An 18,784-nucleotide genomic window follows, 5' to 3' on the forward strand; every position below is an offset into this window, starting at 1 on the left:
AGACAGGAGTTAGTGGAACCAGGCCTTACATTTAACTCTCTTTAAGCTTTACTGTTGCTTTGGTTTGAATGTGTCCTCCAAAGTTCATGTGCTGGAAACTTCATCCCCAATGCAACAGTAATGCTGGGAGGTGAGGCCTAATAAGAGGTGATTAGGTTGTGAAGGCTCTACCCTCATGAATGGATTAATGTCATTTTCATGGGAGTGAGTTAGTTATCATGAGAGTGACTTTGTTATAAAAGCACATTCAGTCCTCTCTAGCTTTCTCTCACTCCTGCATGCTCTGTTGCCCTTCCACTTTCAGCTGTGAAGTGACTTGGCAAGAAGGCACCCCACAGATGCTGGCACCTTGATATTGGACTTCCCAGGCTCCAGAACTGTGAGAAATTAATGCATTTTCTTTTTAAATTACTCAATCTGTGGTATTCTGTTACTGCAACAAAAACTGGACTCAGACAACTGCTTAAAGAAATCTGGTCTTTTGGTCACCTTTTTATAAACGCACATAATTTCCCTATGGATCTTCAGAATTCTTTGGAAGTGCACTTGGTCCAGAGGAAAATGTAAAGGCAAATAACTATTGCACCAAGGTTCCTGGATTCTAAGTCTTGGCTCTTCCAATCATTCAACATGTGAACAAGTCACCTGTACTCTTGTGTGCCAGCTTTCATGATACTTGCCTGTATTGCAAATTCAAAGTAGGTACGAAAAGTACTTTGAAAAGTTAAAGTAACACACAAAAGGATGATATTAATATACAGCTATAAAGTTATAGGAAAGTGTCTTTGACAGATGATATCTGTATATAATAAAAGTATTATAAACACATATTGAACTGATTGGTGATCATACATAAAATGATAATTTCTATATTATTCACTGGGTGAAGTCATTAGCCAGAGCAAAGTTTTCTTTCTTTAAATTGGCATCCCTCATTTCCTTTTTCTTTATTGAGACAGAGTCTTGCTCTGTCACCCAGGCTGGAGAACAGTGGTGCTATCTTGGCTCACTGAAACCTCCACCTCCTGGATTCAAGTGATTCTCCTGCCTCAGCCTCCCGAGCAGCTGTAGTTACAGGCACACACCACCATGCATGACTTTTTGTTTTTGTTTGTTCGTTTGTATTTTTAGTTGAGATGAGATTTCACCATGTCAGCCAAGCCGGTGTTGAACTCCTAATCTCAAGTGATACACCTGCCTTGGCCTCCCAAAGTGCTGGGATTACAGGTGTGAGGCACCATGCCTGGCCCCCCATTTCTTTTAAAGTCTTCCATTTAACTTTCTCTAACTTTTCATAATATATTTTAATTTCCAACTGTTACTTTCAAATACTATCATTTTTAAAATAACAAATCTTTTAAAATTATGATTTACTCTTTAATTTGTTTCCTTTAGGGCAGAAATAAACTGACTGAATCCTGTACGTAAAACCAACCAACCGGAGCTACATATTTTCAATATTAGGTCTAACTTTATTTTAGGACATTAGAGGTCCACTGCCAAGCTACCTTAAAATTGTGTTTAAATACTGGCGGAAGATTGTTTTAATTTCAGTAAACTATTCTTGTTTTATAAATAGAAATAATTTACAACTGGACAGGACCTTTTGGATTATCTAAGGCAACTCATTTTGTAGATGAAGTGTCTAAGGATAGCTTGTCTGCATTATTCTATTTTATAATTATGTTTATTAATATAAGCCACCTCAAATCCTTTCGAAAAGTAGGCGAGGAAAATTCAGAAATAAGCAAAATAAACAAATAACTATATTCCCTAATTAAGTAATTTGGCTGTCTCTTGATGGAGGAAGAGAATTCTGACTTGCTATCCAGTTCTCTTTTCATTAGGCCATGTCACTTCAACTGGAGAAAAACACTTTTTTCTCTCAGGTTAAATCAAATCATTAAAGAAAACCACACCAGTCCGGGTGCGGTGGTTCACGCCTGTAATCCCAGCACTTTGGGAGGCCGAGGCAGGTGGATCATGAGGTCAGGAGTTCAAGACCAGCCTGGCCAATATGGTGAAAGCTCGTCTCTACTAAAAATACAAAAATTAGCCGGGCGTGGTGGCACACACCTGTAATCCCAGCTACTCAGGAGGTTGAGGCAGAGAATCGCTTGAACCCGGGAGGCAGAGGTGGCAGTGAGCTGAGATCGCGCCACTGCACTCCAGCCTGGGCGACAGAGGGAGACTCCATCTCAAAAAAAAAAAAAAAAAGAAAGAAAGAAAAAGAAAACCACACCAAAATCAATATGTGGGATGTAAACAAAATTTACAAATGGCCTTTTGGAAAGCTATTGGAAATAGTCAAGTAATATGACAGTTATTTACTTTTATGCTGTGTAAAAGTCTGCTTTTATAATAGTTTCTGCAAAATGCAAACATCATGAAACAACTTTAGAAAACAAGGCAAGGTACATGTATTGCAAAGAGCTTGAGTATTATTGAGGTAGGAGAGTTTATATGAGAGGCACAAATGCAATGCCTATTCCAAATAATTATGAGGCTTAGATAAGTACCTGTGACTAGACACCGGCTGGCCTCTGCCAAGACCCCAAGAAGGCACATGGCATACCTGGAGAGCAAAATGTCATCTTTCCCTGTGAATTCCACAAATGCAAAGACCTCAATGGTGGCAGAAGGCTGGCAGTACGAGGGCATCTCCATGATACCACATACCTGAATTCTGTGCAGGACACGGCTGGCAAGGTTCCCCAAATGCATACTCAGTGCTGGCGCAACAGCATTCAGATTTAGTGACAGCACCAAACAAAGGTTTGATACACTGGCCTCTCTTGTATCCACCATAGCATGTGCTCCGCATGTGTGTGTCTAAACAGGAAGAAGCATCGTCATCACACTGTCACTTCAAACAGATGAGAACCCCCCCAAGTCAAAGTTGAAGAGGGCTTTATTTATCTGTCATCCCTGGTGTAACTCACAGGGAATGCCTCTGATATCAGGGCTCCATTTGAAGAAAAAATAAACAAAAACAGAAAAACAAAACACGTTCAGCTTCTAAGCATTGGAAACCAATGGCCAGATTGTTTCAGTTTTCTAGGGAGTATCATGGTTTACTAAAATGTGAAGCCCTTCAATGCTGGAATTATATCTCATTTATTTTGTCTTTCTCGGGCCTGTGCAGAGCAGGCACTTAATAAATGTTGAATTAATGATGGATGAATGTTGAATCTCACATCCTGCTAAATAAGACCTTTATTAGAAATGCGGCCTATCCCAAAATAAACATGCAATTACTGAATGTCTGAATTAGGTATACTTTCCAAAAAGGAGAAAGTTTAATCTGTAAAAGGCTTGTTATATAAATCTGTAGATGTTGGTCAACTAAGCTGTGTTATCTTTACCACCAGGAAGAGAGTTTCCTGCTATGCCCAATCCTTTTCCAATTCAAATGGCTTACTGAGCACCTTTCTTAAAAATAATCTGGATAAAATTGGTATCAATTTTTCAACAAGTCTCATACTTTTTATAAAGCCTCATAAAATATTATCATACGGGTTTCTGGATTATCCATATTCTCCTTTGCATTCTGTACTGCCCATGGACATCAATTCTCTATTAAAATGTTCATCATGAGATAACAGCATATGCACATCAATTTCAATGACCAATAGCAACAAAGGAGGCCTGGAGAGAACTGAAGACAGCTATGGGATTAGGCAAGAAAAGGGGGAAGGACAGGCGAGGATTCCCTTGCTTTTCACTTAGCTCATCTTTCTAATCCTCAAATTAATGTTCAATTTACACAAAAAGAGAATTGACCCTGTTGGTTTGTTGCTCTGCAAGTATTCTTTATATCTTATCTGCTACAGTAGAGAGCATTTGTTACTAGTGGGCTTTATTGAGTGACAGAGGCTGAATCTTTCTCATAAGTTTAGCCATGACGTTTTCTTACCAACACACACACGTCCATCCAGACCCACAGCCAGTCCAGGGAAGCATTCACATCTGTAGGAGCCATCAGTGTTGACGCAACGCCCATTCATGCAGATCCCAGGGGTTTCACACTCGTTAATGTCTGTGGCAGAGAAAGGCACTTATTAAAAATGAAGTGACATTTATCTAAAATTATAACATGTTGACAATTATGTTTTAACACTTGAAAATGGGGAAGATAGGAAATAACATGCAGCATCAGCAACAAAAGCTCAAATGGCATTCTCATTTTCCTTTGAAAGAACAGTAACAAAATCAAGAGAAATCAACTGTTGGAACTTATTTTCCATAAAAAGCAACTTTAATATATTCTCCCAAGAGATTTTTGTATCCAAAGTAATCACAAAGGCAAAAACAGAATCGGAGGAAGGAGAACAATGGCTGCTAAAAGACAAAGGATTTTGTGTAATGCATAACCAGGGTAGCTCTTCCAGGGCTCTCAGAAATCTAGGGTAATAATAAACTACAGGAAGACTTTCCTTTTGGTATTCATCACCCAGACTGGCATCCCTTCTAGTATCACCCATGTCTTCGCTCTCTGGGAAAATTCGCCTAAAATTAAAGGATATACAACTAAAGCCTTGATGGAACACCAAAGAAAAAGAACTGAAAATTAATATAGATTATTTTGATGACCATTCTTGGCCAATAACAGCACTGTATGCAGTTGGAACCCAGCAAAGAAATATTTTTCTTAAACTTTACAAATACTTAATGGTATTTTATGTGTATACTTAAGGAGGTCTGGTAAAATACTTTATTGGACACATATTAATAATAGCAGAGGTTTTTTTTCCCCCTTAATATGGGGAAGTACAAAAGGCACCAAAATTGTGGTTTGGAAAACATACAACACTTAGAAGCAAATGATTTTAGGCCAGGTGCGGTGGCTCACACTTGTAATCCCAGCACTTCGGGAGGCTGAGGTGGGCAGATCACTTGAGGCCAGGAGTTCAAGGTCAGCCTGGCCAACATGGGGAAACTCCATCTCTACTAAAAATACGAAAATCAGCTGGGCATGATGGCATGCGCCTGTAATCCCAGCAACTTGGGAGGCTGAGGCACAAGAATTACTTGAACCCAGGAGGCAGAAGTTGCAGTGAGCTGAGATCACGCCACTGCACTCCATCCAGCCTGGGAGACAGAGTGAGACTGTGTCTTACGAAAAAAAAAAAAAAGAAAAAGAAAAAAGCAAATGATTTTATAACAACTCCTTTTACAATATACAACTAGTGTATGTGACTGTTAACTTTCTCCTGACCTAAAAAGGCAAATTGAGAGTAAAACACCTTCGTGTTTTACTTAGCTTGTGTTGTTTGGCACAAAATATATTCGGGTGGTCCAAGGTTCTGTGTACAGATTGTATTTGAAACAGCAGTTATATTTAAATACAGGAACTCAAATTGGTTAGTTATTCTGGTCATCTTTTTGTTCAAATTGTGAAACACAGTAAAACGTGGAGACTACAACCTAAAAGGTAACACAAAGGGTTTTTAATAAGAAAGGAGACGTAAAGTAGATCCAAAGGGAGGTAACCTTGGTCAAAGTTAGTGGCCTCAACTTTCAGAGAGTGAACAGAGAAGCCATGTTGTTGATCAGATGAGTTAACTGTGGAGATTGAATTAGCACTGATGATTCAGCTTTGAACAGTCACATCTTTGTGGGCTCAGAACTAAGTGCTCAGGGCTAAGAGAAAATCTTATCCTATGGCATAAAGAGAAAAATTATAAAAAGGAGGAAATTCAGTATACATGGGATTAATTTCTGTGTTTTTTCATCCTTTAGTCCTATTACAGTGTGTGTACTCTATGCTCTATAAGCTAGAAAAAAAGAAGACATTGATAATAACACAGAGCTGTGCAGTTCTCTCTCTCTCTCTCTCTCAGATCCTTCAACCAGAATGCTAAAGTCAGAACAAACCATCCATATCATCAGCACTTTCAAATTAATAGAACAACCAATTTATTGATAGGATACTATTTCACTGGTTGCCAATGGTTGCCAAACCTGGTTTCATCTGTGAGGTCACAGCATTATCTATTGGCCATACTTAATGCTGGGACGCTGTGGCCTGGGTCAGCAGGATCCTAGAGGCACTAAGAGTGAATCTTAGTGTGCTCTGTGTATCAACAAGAAGATTATGTATTCTCCTAGGTCTGCTCACAAAGGGGCTTTCATATTTCTTTCTATTTTTTTTTTGGAAGCCTAATTCCAAATATTCCAGCAATCATTCTCTTCCCTTTTCTTTTTTACTTGTACAGTGCTAAATTTGCACAATTTGGCACTTTGTTTTATGCTATTTTACATTGTAGAATATTTCTATGTGTTAATCCTGTCTTCTCATATAAGTTCCTCCCAGCACAGGGCTCAAAAGTACAGAAACCACCTTCCTACTTCAAATTTGAAACACCCAACTGTTTTCTCTTGCTGGGAAGACAGATTTGCACAATATTAAGAGCCATTGATGTGAAGGTCATAGAGAATGTAGGTAAACAACCAAGGGCTTGAAGTTCTTTTAAGCCTGGAGAAAATGCACATCTTGCCAAGGACTTAATACAAGGCTTTCTTCCATAACACGTTTACCAAAGCTGTCCACTAGGGGCACACAGAGAAGAGGCACCATAGGACTTTATCCTGCTTTCCTCTACCTTGAATAGCTTGACCCTCTACACTTCTGCATCTGAAACTATGCCCAGAAGCTCTAAGTGCAGCATTTTAGCAGATTTTCTGGACCTGTTTTGAGTATGAGGTTCTTTAAGAAGTCTGGTTCCAACTCAGATCCTGGACCAAGTGCAATAATCACTGATCCCTACATAAGACAGGAGACACTAAGCACAAATTTGTCTCCAGTAACTTTTCTTAGCACCCCAATTCTCAACAGCAAAAATAAAAATCTTCATTTTTGCTTCAATACCTGCAGCAATGAGATTATTTCAAACTGGTTTACCAAACTAAAAAATGGTTCTTGGTTGTTTATTTATTCCGCTTAATCCTGTTTCCCTTCTTGCTTATGTAACTTGATAAAGCCTAAATAAATTATCCTTAAAAAAAGTTTCTGTGTCTTAAGATGTCTAGAGGAAATTATGAGGAAGAGATCATTTGCAAATAACAGTCTACACTATTCTGTCCAGGTAAAGATGTAAGAGGTGGCAGGTAACAGCCATCAAGAAGCCTAACCACCATTATTCCCTAACTGGAAAGAAGAGGTAGAACTCAGCTTCTTTAGAACAATGCCCACATCTGTTGGAAGATCAATAGGCAGTTTGGATTATTTATTTGCTACATAGCTTCTGACTCCTTTGAGAAGACCTCAAATACCCCTTCTGAAATAACAATAGTCTTCCGGGCATAAACTGTAGCTTTTTGGATGGCTGGATTTAAGAAGGAGTTTGAGTCAGGTTTCCCAAACCAAAATTCAAGGTACTTTAAGTGGGGAGAATCAGTAAAGAAAGGTGGTACCTCTAAACAACATAAAGAGGAGAAAAGGCAGGTGAAGAACATGATCTAGGGTTTTATAGCACAAACCTTTGCAAAAACGTCCATCTGATGCCAGCTGGAATCCAGGTTTGCAAATACATTTAAAACTGCCATCTTCATTGATACACATTCCATTAAGGCACATGTTCCTTATGCTGCATTCATCCATATCTGAAAATACAAAACATATATTTTCTTATGACCAGAAGAGTAAGCTTACGAAGGAAACCAATCTGGATGAAAATAATTCTGTTTCTTCATATTTCTTTCTTTTTGTTATTATAACCTAAGGCTAATTTTCATCCAAAAAAGATCATCTAAGGAAGGAGAAGATGGGACATATGAAATACATATCTCAAATTCTTGAGTTTTGGCATGTGCATGCAAACTCTAGGGCTAGATGTATAGGTATATCTATTTATAAAATATATAAAATTTGATTCCATAGAAGTTATCAGAGTCCTTTTTAGGAATAATAGTTTAATAGTTTACAAACTGAAAAATGTGCTAATAGCCTAGTGGGTATATTTATTTCACAGATTCATATTACTTCTAATGCTCTGAATATGAAAATAAGTCAAAACTAAGATTAGTGGAATCTGAAATGTATTTAGGCTACATCCTAATTCTTTTAAAGATGAAAACCAGAAGATAACTTGTAGTTTGAAGCAATTTTAAATAGGGGCAGGTAAAAAGTGGACTTTTAAAATACATGGCTCAACTATGGACTATAGCTGCGTCAGTGAACCTTTAATATCCCTTAAACATTGGGGATGGTTCTTTAAATTCATCACTATGTTATTTTATTTGATATTAAAGCTGTCTTGGGAGGCACTTGCTCTTTTAGACACAGTGTTTTCACTTACAGGCTTTAGAAAGACCCAAGTAATTTACTATATATACATATTTTAGATATATATATAATATATATATTTTAGACATATATTTTAAATGTATATTATTTATATTAAAAATGCATTTTATGAATATTATCTATATATTACATTTAGAAATACATATATACATAATATATACACATATATTACATATATAGAAAATATATATAATATGTATTTTACATTATATCTATTTTAGATATATATTTCAGATACTGATTAGTAGCATTTTATTACTAGGCAGACACTTTAAACAAAAAAATTATAAACGGCTAGATAATACATGGACTTAGGTGTGTCCTATTTTTAAAAAATGTACAAATTCTGATTGTATAAAATTAGGAAGTATGAAATTGTGCCACAAAAGTTTCATCACACCAGGGATCTTTAAATGGCAAGCTCTCCTAGCATATTAAAATGTTATTTGAGTCACACAAATGTAAATTAAGAAATGAATATTGTGGAAAATTAGGCTTCCCTCCCAGATAAAATACATAAAACATTTTTGATACTTTGACATTTCACTCATCATTTGGTCTTGTTAAAGACCCCTGATATTGAAACTGCAATGGACGGAGAGGACTAACATTAGTATACTATTATTACCTTCACAGTTCTTCCCGTCTCGTGTAACGTGAAAGCCCGCATTACACACGCAATGAAAACTGCCATCTGTGTTGATGCAGCGTCCATTATTGCAGATCCGGCCATTCTGTAAACACTCATCGATGTCTAAAATCAAAGTTTAAGAAGAAGAAATAGCTTTATTTAGGGGAGTTAAAATTATTTTATTTCCCCCTCCCTCCATTTGCAAACTCACGATCTTAGCTTTTGGTTTTAATTACTTAATAATATTCTCCAACATAAATTGGTGATCAAATAATGTGATATTTAGGGTTATCAGAGTTGAAAAGACATGATAAAGAACCTGTATAATTGCATTAGATGTAACTCTAATTTCTAATAAGACTCCTTAAATCTGAAGTCTGTAAACAAAATAGATTCTTCTTCACTATTTTCCAAGCACATCTATTTAACCAGTATAAATCATTATTTATACTGAAATTTGGCTGGCATCTTTAAACGCATAATTTTAAAAGACATATTTTATAGCTATCTCAGAACAATACAACATATGCTATTTTTTTAAATAGTCACCTTAATTCTGCCTGAAAACCATCAATCACATCTCTAAAATGTCCATCTTCCTTATGGCAATTCTGGTTTACGTGCAGGGTTATTGCTGATAGATTCTTAGTCTTTTAAAAAACAACTTTACGAGTATTCTATCAACCAAATAAAATATTGATTCTGTGAGGGTATTTTTCCTTTTTTTCTATTGTGGTTAATATTATGCCAAGGTACACAATAGAGCTTGACACGGAAGTGTTAAAATAACAATAACTCAAACAACCTGTATCTGATTTCGCCCTTAAAGATTAACAATCTACCCAAAGTGGATAGCATGGTACCCTGGATTATCTGTTTCTCTCAGTTTCTAGAAGCTACAAACCTGGATAAACATCAAAGAGGATGAACACAAACCTCGTTGTCTACACAGGCACACAATCACTTCCAGGGCTTATTCCCAGAAGACCGGGACCAAGAAACTATGTGAAGTTGGATGGGAGCATTCCTATCTATGCAGAGTTGAGGTCACATTTGTCTGAGTATAAGTGCCCTAAATATCCCCTGAACAATGAGCACGTGCGTTGATGGCACGTCAGTTACTCTGACTGTTTACGCTGCGTCTGCGTGGTGTCTTGCGGTTGGCCCTCAGATGCACTTTCCTTCTGGGCAGATCCTGCAGTGGTTTCCACAGAAGTCATTGGACGAGCTGAGGCAGTCTGGGCTTTTCTTCTGTCTGATCTTTGTGCCAACAACCTATGATCTTTTTCTCTCTCGTTTATTTCTTAATCCTTGCTAAAAATCAGACTTGCTCCACACTCCAAAAAAATGGTAAAAACCACATATTCTTGAGCAGATTTTTTTTTTTAAGGATCCTATAATTTTTTGAGGCCCAAGGTTAAAATAAACAAGATAAAGAGCTCATCTTTTTCTCTCCTCCTCGATTTCAGAATGCCATGGGGTTCCCCATTGCCTCATAAGACAAATTTAAAGCTTGCCATTCAAAGTTCTCCTCTACTATGTTTCTGCCCATCCTTCTGTCCCCTTCTATTCGGCCCCTCACATACTTCCCGGCTATGTGCACAGCCTTTTGGACCATTCTGTGGCAACTTTCATCCACAAAATAATGTGAGCACATTCTCAACTTATTTTCAGGATAACCTTAGTGCTAGCTCTTAAAGAAGTCAGTACTTGAAGTATTCAGGTCATCCTCAGTCTCCAATACTCAGTCTCAGATTGATAACAACCACATACATGCATTTATACTGGCTGGTCCTTGCCCCAGCTGAGTGCTCTCAATAACCACTTCACTTTGCTTATTTAACAGTGCAGTCTCTGGACATTGATTTCATTTTATTTTCTATTATTGCAAAATGCCTAGTACGCTATTTGTACATGCTAATTATTTTAAACAACAGTCATAATATTAAGAAGGTTCTCAACTCACATGTTCAACCTATCCATATTTATAATTAATTAATAGAAATGTTCACGAGTTCAAAGGCCTTGTTCCAGTTTTTCTGCTTAAAATGGTCATTTATATGTAGCGCACTAAAATACACTGATGGCAAGAAATCTCTACGTGAGAACAAAATTCAAAAATTTTGAAGCCAGTTCACCGATAAAAATTAAAACTTCTATATGTCTTCAACTCATGAAGAGCTTTTGCTAAAAGAGGCAAATAAAATTAACTCTTGTCAATGGCTACTAATTTTCTAAACTGATATAAACCTCGCTATCTTTTATTTAACTTTTAAAAAACTTTTGAGTTCAGGGATACATGTGCAGGTTTGTTAAATAGGTAAACTTCTGTCATGGGGGTTTGTTGTACAGATTATTTCATTACCCAGGTATTAAGCCTAGTACCCATTGGTTATTTTTCCTGATCCTCTCCCTCCTCTAACCCTCCACCCTCCAATAGGCCCCAGTGTGTGTTGGTCCCTTCTATGTGTCCATGTGTCACCATTTAGCTCCCACTTAAAAGTGAGAACATGTGGTATTTGGTTTACTGTTCCTATGTTAGCTTACTAAGTATAATGACCTCCAGCTCCATCCATGTCCCTGCAAAGGACATGATCTCATTCTTTTTTATGGCTGCATAATATTCCATGGTGTACATGTACTACATTTTCTTTATCCAGTCTATCATTGATGGGCCCCCTATTTAACTTGAACAGAGTATCTGCCTGTTTTTTTTTCTGTCTTTACTGAATTAATGATACAGTTCATTTTGTGCTTAATTTAGACATAGAGATGGAGATAGATGTTTGGGCTCCCTGGCAATGATCATTGTATCTTACTTATTTCTGTTTTAGAAACTTAGTATATAAAAGTCATTTAATAAAAGGCATATTGGGTGGCTTAATAAATTAGTTAATAAACCTGATGGGAAATTTTTTATGAGGGGACATTTATAGCAGTGCTTCTCAAACTTCAATTTACATACAGATCGCTGGGGGATCTCGTGAAGATATAGATTCTGCAACAGTATGTCTGTGGTGGAACCTGAGATTCTGCGTTTCCAAACAGCTCTAGGTGATGCTGCTGCTGACCACACTAAAAAGCAGCAAGGGCTTAGAGTGACATCCTTATCTTTTAGAACTTTCCGTTAAGAAATTAATTGCACATAATTTCAACTGAAATTTTCCTCAGTTGCTGTGTCACAAAGGACAATCCCACTCTCTACTTCTCAGATGAAAACTTAAGAGGCAATAATAGTGACGAGACAACAGTACTGAAAATAAGATTTTCCTTCAGGCACAGAAGCATCTTATAAAATAACTTAAATGCTTGCCAGATTTTATGACACTGTCTTTCAGAATGACAATAGGTGGAACTAAGTTCAAAAACGCCATGAGACTATATTAGTCTCTTCCGGCATGGGTTATTTAAACTCCATGGAACTCCTTTGAAGCCAACCGCCAGTTAGCATATATGTCCCACATTCCACGCCAGGGCCATACCTCGGCATTCTGTCCGCGTGAGTGTGCTCTGATATCCAGCTCGGCACTGACAGGTATACGAACCCTGGTTGTTAATACACTCACCACCAGCACAGGGGTTTTTCTCACATTCATCAACATCTGCAAAGCACAATGTATTTCAGTGCAAAATTACATAGCAATACCTCATAATTCTAAGACTTTCTGGGTTCCTTTTATACATATGAAACATTTTCCTTTTGAGAAATAAATAACACAATAAAAGGATCTTTTTTCTTTCCACTACAATATGTCATTAGCCATTTGAAGACTGGTTGAGCAGTTGAAGTGTATTATTTTCATGTGTCATTTTGCAGAGAAAAATTCCAAACATGTAGCAACTCAACAATCTGATCTAATAAACATTTTCTCTTCCTTGAGTTTGATCTAAGAGAACCAAACAGACTAACATTTCAGAAGTGGCTTCTGGATAGGATTCCAAGTATCTCTTGAAGCTCTATTTTTTTCCAATAAAAAGAAGGTCTAACCATATCCAAGCACTCCCTGCTGAGTTCCACTAAAATGTTAGAACAAAACATGAAGCAACTGTTGTTTAAAGGGCAGTTCTCAATCACCATAGAGTCTCCCCCATCCCTAGATGTGTTCAATACACAGGCTCACATTAGTTTTGCAGTCACTTAGAATTATCAGTACATTTAGAGATAAACTGGTTTATATGACCCTACTTGTAAACAAGAGGAAGCTAAAATTTAGCAAAGATAACCCACTTGTCCACATGCTTCTTAGTGCCAGATACAGATCTGACCTCACATTTCCCAACCCTGAGTTAGATGCTCCCACTTCTACTCAGCTCTGGATGACCTCTAGAAGGGGTGTTCATATCATCAGGAAATTAAATAGTTTGGGAAAGTAAGAACTAATCATTTCTGACCAATCATAAATTTATAATTGTAAAATTAGAATTCATAACAGAAGTAAGAGGTGAACTTATTTTAAAAACAAGTTGATAGGAGCTGAGTGTTCTTATCCAATCCAACAAATTGATTATTCTCCCATTACATTTCCTCCCTTCACCAGCTTAAATGCCTCATCAGCAATTTAAACTTTCTTTCTTCCATTTAAAATAACTAGTCTAAGAGATCTGGTAAGCTACACATTTAGACTAGTATAATATGCAAAATTCCATAATTTGGGGATATTTTTAATGTTTTCTTTTAACGGTTAGGCTTTTGGTAGGGTATCTTAAATTGGAGTTACCAGAAATGAATTGAGTATCTTTTACAATGAAAGTTAAAAGTAACTTTAATAGGCAGAATAATGACCTCCCAAATATGTTCATGTCCTAATTCCCAGAACCTATGGATATGTTATATAGCTAGCAAAGGGGAATTAAAGTTGTAGATGGAATTAAGGTTGCTAATCAGTGATCTTGAGATGGAGAGTCTCCTGGATTATACAGGTGGCCAAATGCAGTCACAAATATCCTTAAATGTGGAAGAGGGAATTGCAAGAGAGAGCCAGAGAGAGAGAGAGAGAGAGAGAGATTTGAAGATGCACCACTGCTGGCTTTGAAAATGGAGGACGAGGTCATGAGCTAAGGATGCAGGCAGCTGCTAGTAGCTGAAAAAGGCAAGGAGATGGATTCCTCCCAAGAGCCACCAAAAGGAAGACAGCCCTCCCAAAACCTGGATGTTAGCCCAGCAAGACTTCTGTTGGACTACTAACCTACAGAGCTGGAAGATAATATAAATTTGTATTGTATTAAGCCACCAAGTTTGGGGTAAGTTGTTACAGCAGCAATAGAAAACCAGTAGAGTCAAGGAACAGAATTGCAACAGACCCTCGGTGCCAACCTAGGATAGATCACGTACCAATACACTCCCCACGGAGGTCCAGCTGGAACCCTTTGTTGCACTCACACCGGTAACTCCCAGGAGTTGGAATGCAGCGTCCATTTTGACAGAGATAGCGGACCAACTGGCAGTAATCAGTAACGTTTACAGGCAGCACTCCTAGAAGAACATTAAGCCCCATTAAAATTATTTTAACTATGGTACCTTTCATCAGTACTTAATCTGACAATAATGAACAAGATGTTGAATCAGAAAGGAAAGACGATACTCTTTGGGCAAAGGTCGTCTGGTGACAACAGAGCCTATTTCCACCCTCCCAACAGGGATCGCATTGCACTGTGAGCACAGGGGAGCTTGCAACCCAGCTGCAGCCTGCTTTTCCCTGCCCTCTTCACCACCTCACTCTCAAACCTCTAGTTTGCAGAAATAACAAAGGCAGAGAGATATTGGTATTGAACTACTTATAAAACTGCCTTGCAAGCTCTATAACCTAAAGTATAATTTTACACCTCCTCTATTAATCCTTTCTGTGAATCAGATTTAACTATTGCCCATAACTCTCCCATAGTTGCCTGAAAACACCAATAACAAAAAGACATTAATCTCTGGAGAACAGGAAGCCTCCCGTTTTTCTCTATGCAATAGGAAAATTGAGATATATAGACGATATAGATACAGATAACATCATGTAAACCAAAAATTAATATAACAATTTATAAACTTATTTAATGACTAAAGCAGCATAAATAAATAATAAAAAATGTTAACTTGAACAATGCAAGAATAATAACTAGATGATTTTTGAATTCTTACTTGGTGGTTCCCGAGATGGATACGGATATTCCACTGGTGGTCGAGGGACCGGAATTTGAGGTACAGGAGGAAAGCCAGGAGGAACAGGGACAACTGGAGGAATGGGGCCAAGGGGTGGGGGAGGATATTCTGGTCTCCCAGGAATTACCATAGGAACAGAGCACAGCTTGTTGAAATCCTCTGGAAAAACACAACAAAACAAAACAAAACACAACAGCTGAGCTGTAGCTTATGATCATAGGCCCATAGAAGTCATCCCTATTTTTTTAAAGATATTTTTGAATAAAATTGATCCTCAAAATTCACAGGTCAATTGGAGAAAAGAAAAAGAACCAATTGACTGGATTCCCATTTTTAATACCTGCAGCAGCAACCACTCTGGAACAATAATTCAAATCCAAAACCATGTTCCTCCCAAAACCTCAGTCTTTATCTGTATCAAAATTCACCTCATGGAAAACATAAAAGCACTACTTTCTCCATCCAAGCCCACCTGTGGATCCCACAGGGCTCTACAGAAGACATTAAAAAGTTTGGATTTTACTTTATGCGCAGTGCAAAACCACTGCATGTCTTCAACAGGGGTGGGACATGATCAGATGACCATTTTCAGAAGATCATGCTTACAATCACAACATACGAAGAACATTACTGCAGAGAGGCAAGGCTGTTGCAGAAGACCAAGGGGAAGATGATGGTGTCTGGATGAGGGAGGCAGTGATTGAATTGGACAGAAGTGGACAAATCTGAAGCACATTTTAGAGATAAATGTACAGCGCTCAGTGAAGTACGTTTTTGAGATAAATGTATAGCGCTCAGTGAAGTACGTTTTTGAGATAAATGTATAGCGCTCAGGGAAGTACATTTTTGAGATAAATGTATAGCGCTCAGTGAAGTACGTTTTTGAGATAAATGTATAGCGCTCAGTGAAGTAGTAAGTGTCAGAGCTCAGGAGACAAGAAGTCAAGAATGACTCCTAGTTTTCTGGTTGAGCAATTGGGTGAATGTTGGTGCCCTTGCCTGGATGGGAAAAATCATGGTGGTAGCAGGTTTGGTGGGTAGAAACCAAGTTCCATTTTGAACATATGAGTTTTGAGATATCAGATATCCAAGTGGAGCTATCACTTCGCAGTTGTAAGACAGTGTGAAGCTTAGAGGAATCAAGGCTAGACGTGAGTTTCAGAGTCATCAGTACAGAGAGGTGATATTCAAAGCCATGGGGATGGATGAGCTCATGTAAGAGCGGTGTGGAAGGGGAAGAGAGGGGAGTACAAAGACAGAACCCTGAAGAATACTGATTCGTAAAAGAAAGCATATCAATGGAGAAGTGGCCCATAAGGGAGGAGAAATACCAAGGGGTGGCTGGTCTGGTATGAATGCTGCACAGTGACCCTCTGAATGAGGACATCCTGACTTCATCATCTGCTTCCCTATGATTCTACATTTTTAGGATGATTACTGTTTTTCACAGCGTCAGGTCTTTATCAAATAAATCATCTTTAGGTTTCAACACATTTGTTCTGGGCTTCCAAAAAGGTGTTTTTAAGCAGTATCCAGGTTTCCAAGGATGTATTTATTTTATTCATTTTCATGTTGCCTACAAATAGCCATGTTTTATCATAGTTGCCTTCTATAAGTAACCTATGTGACTTTTAAATTTCATTTTTTCCTCTCTTGCTAGGATGTTGGTAATTTTATTTTCACAGTTGTACAGTGATTTTCTCATGGATAACTTCTATGCTAGTTTCAGCCATTAACAGAAATTAGACTAATATTTTTCTTTTCCTTACAGACTAAAATTTAACTTATTTTCAGACAGTAGTAGGTCTTACTGAAATGCATTCATATTTCAACCTCACGGGACATTCTGCCAATTTACATGAGGATAAATATGAAAGTACTGTTGGTACTTTCTGGTCTGTTTCCAAAATTTCTTCATTCATATTTGACATTTCCAGCTCAGGTCAAGTCTATGTTTTCAGAGAATTCTCTCACAGCATTTTAATTACGATTTAACTGGAATTTCAAATTACAGAGATACTGACGTACTTGAATGTATTTGTAAAGGAATTCTATGTTGTTCATGCTTCCCTGACTCAGGATGTCACAATCCTGTTTGTCAACCAACAGTGATTCTTCCTATAGATTTATCATCTCTACGTGCCATATCCATCATTCCCTGGGAACCTGCTCTCACCAAATTCCCACCACTAAGACTATGTAGTCTTTGAAGTCAGGGATCATCTCTAACTCATGACTAGTTCCCACTCTCAGCCTTGCCCTGCAAATTGCACATAACAGGAATTCATTAACTATGTGTTGATTTAATTAAATGACAGTTATATTAAGGAACTCACTTTGCTTCCAAGCATTTGTAGGTACCAATTCAGCCTTTCTTTTTAAGACTTTTTGAATTTATATAAAAGAAATTGAATAGCTTATCAGCATTTCTGCTAATTAGGTTGGTATTTTACTTTAAGAATGCCATTAAATTCATCTTAACCTCTCTAGGAAAGTGTATCAGACTGAATCCTATATTTCTTCCTATTTTTTACAGATTAGTAATCTTCTCATTGCCCCTTTACATTCAGGATCAGCGATGTGGGGCTAATTTTGTTAAGCTGATGTCCATCTTTCCTATTTCCACTTAACCCAAGATGATGCTGATTTATTTTTTAAAGAGTGAAAAGCTGGACAATCTAAAATCCTTCCTGCATCACTCTCTGTAAGAGCCCAGATCTCTGTAGCACCGGTACTGGAACATTTGGACAAACAAAAACCTACCTGCAAGTTATTTTGCTCTATAAATCTGTTTTGCCCAAGGCCTCTCAGGGCTGTGCATCTCTCAGTGGTATATCTGGGAGGACAGCTCCCTGTAAAGCCACACACAAGAACCTGGTCTTCTGCTCCAACTGTCCCAAAGTAGGTCTTCCTGCAGACACCTAAACCTGCTCTAGTTCTCTTCTCTATTCAAAGCCTCAACACAGGAAGGAATCCACATCAAAGCTGCTGATTCCTACGTTAACATATGCATTTTAAAAGCCATTCTCCTGGCACCTAAGCCTTGTCTTAGTAGAAAGTCATGTGCTTCTAAACAGTGATCTACTAAATGGTCCCCTGCTGTACTCAGGAAGGTAAACTTCATCTATGTATTTGTTTATTTATGTATTATTATTTTAATTGACAAGTACAAATTGTATATATTGATTGTGCACAATGTGATGTTTTGAAATATGCTCAATTGGTGGGAAAGATATTGCCTAATAAGTTGCCCTCTCTATTTGAATGCCTCCTGTAAGCAAGATTTTGCTAAATACTGTGGAAGTGTAAAAAGCATGAGAAATACGAGACTACAATAATGAATGAGATTTCCTACTGAGATTGATCAACCAGTAAAACAGCAAGATGTGAACACACATATGGGACTCATGCCATAGTGATAGTACCAGCCAGAACCACGGGAGCACAAGGAAGAAGGGAGCACTTCCAGCTGTGGCTACCTCGGGACATTCATGGATTAGGTCATGTTTGAGCAGATCCTTAACAAGACAAGAGGATATATAACAGGCAAGGATGGCAGGAGTAGGGAGAAAGAGCCTCAAGTGGCAAGAAGTTTTAGAAAAAAAACCAATTTGAATAGAAATGCTCAGATTGGGTGCAATGAAAACTCAATCATATAATTTAAACTACTATAAAGAACAAGAATTAAAAAGATGAA

The 18,784-nt window shown here is 37.7% G+C and overlaps 1 protein-coding gene across 1 annotated transcript in view; it reads right to left on the reverse strand.

Annotated features, from left to right (window-relative positions):
• The window catches only part of FBN1 (fibrillin 1), a 236,803-nt gene that overhangs the window by 91,774 nt on the left and 126,245 nt on the right, over positions 1-18,784 (reverse strand). The window contains exons 11-17 of the mRNA XM_032174648.2: positions 15,067-15,246; positions 14,272-14,412; positions 12,422-12,541; positions 8,937-9,062; positions 7,483-7,605; positions 3,917-4,039; positions 2,680-2,832 (exon numbers count right to left, since the gene is read on the reverse strand). Of these exons, the coding sequence (XP_032030539.1) occupies positions 2,680-2,832; positions 3,917-4,039; positions 7,483-7,605; positions 8,937-9,062; positions 12,422-12,541; positions 14,272-14,412; positions 15,067-15,246 (966 nt within the window). The remainder of the gene's footprint in view (positions 1-2,679; positions 2,833-3,916; positions 4,040-7,482; positions 7,606-8,936; positions 9,063-12,421; positions 12,542-14,271; positions 14,413-15,066; positions 15,247-18,784) is intronic.

Source organism: Hylobates moloch, unplaced genomic scaffold (assembly GCF_009828535.3).
Source record: "Hylobates moloch isolate HMO894 unplaced genomic scaffold, HMol_V3 SCAFFOLD_14, whole genome shotgun sequence".
Lineage (NCBI taxonomy): Eukaryota > Metazoa > Chordata > Mammalia > Primates > Hylobatidae > Hylobates > Hylobates moloch.